At 37.8% G+C, this 3,130-nt stretch overlaps 1 protein-coding gene across 1 annotated transcript; it reads left to right on the forward strand.

Moving 5' to 3' along the window:
* Nucleotides 1-491: 491 nt before the first annotated feature.
* Nucleotides 492-2,590, forward strand: LOC109021762 (60S ribosomal protein L8-1). The gene is made up of 2 exons (XM_019004472.2): nt 492-1,051; nt 2,020-2,590. Exons 1-2 carry the CDS (start codon nt 612-614, stop codon nt 2,360-2,362), a joined length of 783 nt encoding a protein of 260 aa, XP_018860017.1. The 5' UTR covers nt 492-611; the 3' UTR covers nt 2,363-2,590.
* Nucleotides 2,591-3,130: the final 540 nt, after the last annotated feature.

Raw genomic sequence — 3,130 nt, forward strand, 5'->3', positions numbered from 1 at the left:
ACAATATATATGGTGCAACCAAAAGGCTTTGAGATTGATGAATCAAGTTATTTTGTTTACAAATTGAAGAAATTGATTTATGGTGTAAAGCAAACATCCCGTCAAATGTATAAAAAATATGATCATGTAATTTTCTCTTTTAATTTTAAGGAAAAACAATGATATTTTTCGAAGTGATCCAAGGCCCGTAATATTTTTTGAAGTGATATTTTAATTTCAAATTTTAAATTTTAAATTTTAAATTTTTTAATTTAATCATTACATAATCATTATAATTTTTCTAAACTTTCAAATAAACATAAAAAATTAATATAATTTTTTAAAATTTTAAAATAAAAATTATATTCAAGCAATTTTTTAAATTTTATAATATTTTTATTTAACTTTTTAATAAAATTCCTTAATTCAAACAATTAAAATACTATTAACCTATATTTAAGAGATTCTAAAGTGTATAAAATTGCCCTAAATCTTTTTGTAGTAGATGCTCTATAAAATTATAAATATCCGGAGGAATAAGTATCCGAGATTACGAACGCCTTCTCCGAGCCCTAAGCAGTCCTAGTTTCCTCTCCATCTCCCCTTAGCGGCGGCTCCAATCACACCCTACCATGGGTCGCGTGATCCGAGCTCAGCGTAAGGGTGCTGGGTCCGTCTTCAAGTCCCACACCCACCACCGCAAGGGTCCGGCCAGGTTCCGCAGTCTCGACTTCGGCGAACGCAACGGCTATCTCAAGGGCGTCATCACCGAGATCGTCCACGATCCCGGTCGTGGTGCCCCGCTCGCACGGGTCACCTTCCGCCACCCCTTCCGCTACAAGAAGCAGAACGAGCTGTTCGTCGCCGCCGAGGGCATGTACACTGGCCAGTTCGTGTACTGCGGCAGGAAGGCCAATCTCATGGTCGGTAATGTCTTGCCTCTCAGAGCCATACCTGAAGGAGCTGTCGTGTGCAACGTTGAGCACCATGTCGGTGACCGCGGCGTCCTTGCTAGGGCTTCTGGGGACTATGCTATTGTTATCAGCCACAACCCTGATAACGACACCACCAGGTCTTCTATCTCTATCCGTTTGGCCGTTTTTCTTGGTACTTATTGTTTTATACTTCTGATCGTTTATAGTCGTGGAATCCGTGGATTATGATTTATAGTTGTGGGATCCGTGGATTATGATTTATAGTTGTGGGATCCGTGGATTAATTTTCACTTGTAAAATAGAATATGTTAATTAATTGTTATGGCTTGTTGCTTTTAGTTGATTACTTTAAGTATATTCTTTTCCTTTTGATTCACATGAATTTTGATGATAGTGCCGTTCGATTTAAGCGCTATTGAAACATAAATCCAGATGGCTGAGCTTTCTTTAACATTCGTTAACTAGCAGTATGATTAGTGCTTACTCCTATTACTTCTCACACACAGTTTGAAACTTTGGCCACTTGGGTTTTAGGCATTTAGGTGATGTTTGGTGTACTGAGCCAATTTCGAATGTTTTCAATCCTCGTTGAAATTGAATGAACGGACTTGCAACTGATACGATTGTGGGAAAGTGGAGGAGTCTTGGAACCATAGGTGCACTGCTTCAATCTCATATATTCATAACATTCCTCCAGCTTGTTCAGATGGCCAAATACTGTCATTTTTCAAACTCTGATGAAGCATTTTATATCTTGGGTTCTTTGACTTCAATATTTTTTGTTTCCCTCAAATTCTGATGAGTTTTTTTATTGCAGCATAAACATTGTGATACTTCTCTTGTAGCTATTAACGTGCATGCATTTTATATCCTGGTAACTTTGCATACTCGGTGCTTGAAGATATTCTTTTTGCAGTCCAAGGTTGATTACTCTGACAAAACCTTTTGTATATACATTGCAATTTTTGGATGGCACCAAAGCTTTATGTATTTTATATCCCATGCAATAAAATACAATTACATATTAAGAAAAAGCTTTTGATATTTCACAATCTTAAGCCAGGAGCCTGAGGTCATGAACTTGTCTGTTTCTACGTTCTAACAGGGTCAAACTCCCATCTGGTGCCAAGAAAATTGTTCCAAGTGGCTGCCGAGCAATGATTGGTCAGGTTGCTGGTGGAGGGAGAACTGAGAAGCCACTTCTCAAGGCTGGTAATGCATACCACAAGTTCAGAGTGAAGAGAAACTGCTGGCCCAAGGTACGTGGTGTGGCAATGAACCCAGTCGAGCATCCTCATGGAGGAGGTAACCACCAGCATATTGGGCATGCGAGTACTGTCAGGCGTGATGCACCTCCTGGTCAAAAGGTTGGGCTTATTGCTGCAAGGAGAACTGGTCGGCTCAGAGGACAAGCTGCTGCTACTGCTTCCAAAGCTGATAAGGCTTAAAAACTTTGATTGGATAAGAGTGATTGAAGTAGAAGTAGTATATCTTAGTTATATTGTTGCTTTTGAGGTCTTTCTGCACATTCCATTTATATTTATGATGTTTGGTTTATGCACTTCTCGAAAGCTTTCCAGAGATTTACATCTATTAAGCGGAAATAGATGTTTGGTAATCGGAACAAACATTTATTTAATCAGAATAAACTTGTATTGCATCAATGACTTGGGTAATTGCAGACTTGTGGTGGGTACATCCAGGGCTCCTTGAGTTTTACACTTGACGTAAGAGCTCGATTAAATTTTGTGTAATTAGTAATTACTACTTACTAGTCATGGGTCTTGGATGCTTGTAGAAGAAAAATGCTCGTATACTAGAATACGAGAACATCAAGGAGCTGGAGGATTTTATATTTGAAAAAAATCTATTTATCAATCTTTTTTATCTTCTTTTCAACATCCATTTCTGTTTTATTATATGATAGGCTAATAAATGAAACATAATAATAGTTTCTAAATATTTTATATGATAGGCAATGATGTCACCACTGTTAGGGTTGGGCAGTGCGTCCCACTCTGCCCATGCGGGGGCAAGGGCTCCGGCCGGTCGGGGGGAGGAGAGGGCCCAAGTTCCCAACACCGCTCCTGTTTATATGTTTATATATATATAAATATAAATATATATTTATATTTTACAAATTGTCTATATATAAATATATATTATAATTTGTTAGACTTGTTTACAAAGTATGCACTAGTAAATTTAAAAATTAA

The sequence above is a fragment of the Juglans regia genome, chromosome 8, assembly GCF_001411555.2.
Source record: "Juglans regia cultivar Chandler chromosome 8, Walnut 2.0, whole genome shotgun sequence".
Taxonomy (NCBI): Eukaryota; Viridiplantae; Streptophyta; class Magnoliopsida; order Fagales; family Juglandaceae; genus Juglans; species Juglans regia.

Excerpts from the sequence above, each read along its gene's own strand:
- LOC109021762 (XM_019004472.2), top strand. The coding sequence starts at position 612 with ATGGGTCGCGTGATCCGAGCTCAGCGTAAGGGTGCTGGGTCCGTCTTC. Across the intron at positions 1,052-2,019 it reads CCTGATAACGACACCACCAG|GGTCAAACTCCCATCTGGTG; the intron begins GTCTTCTATCTC and ends ACGTTCTAACAG.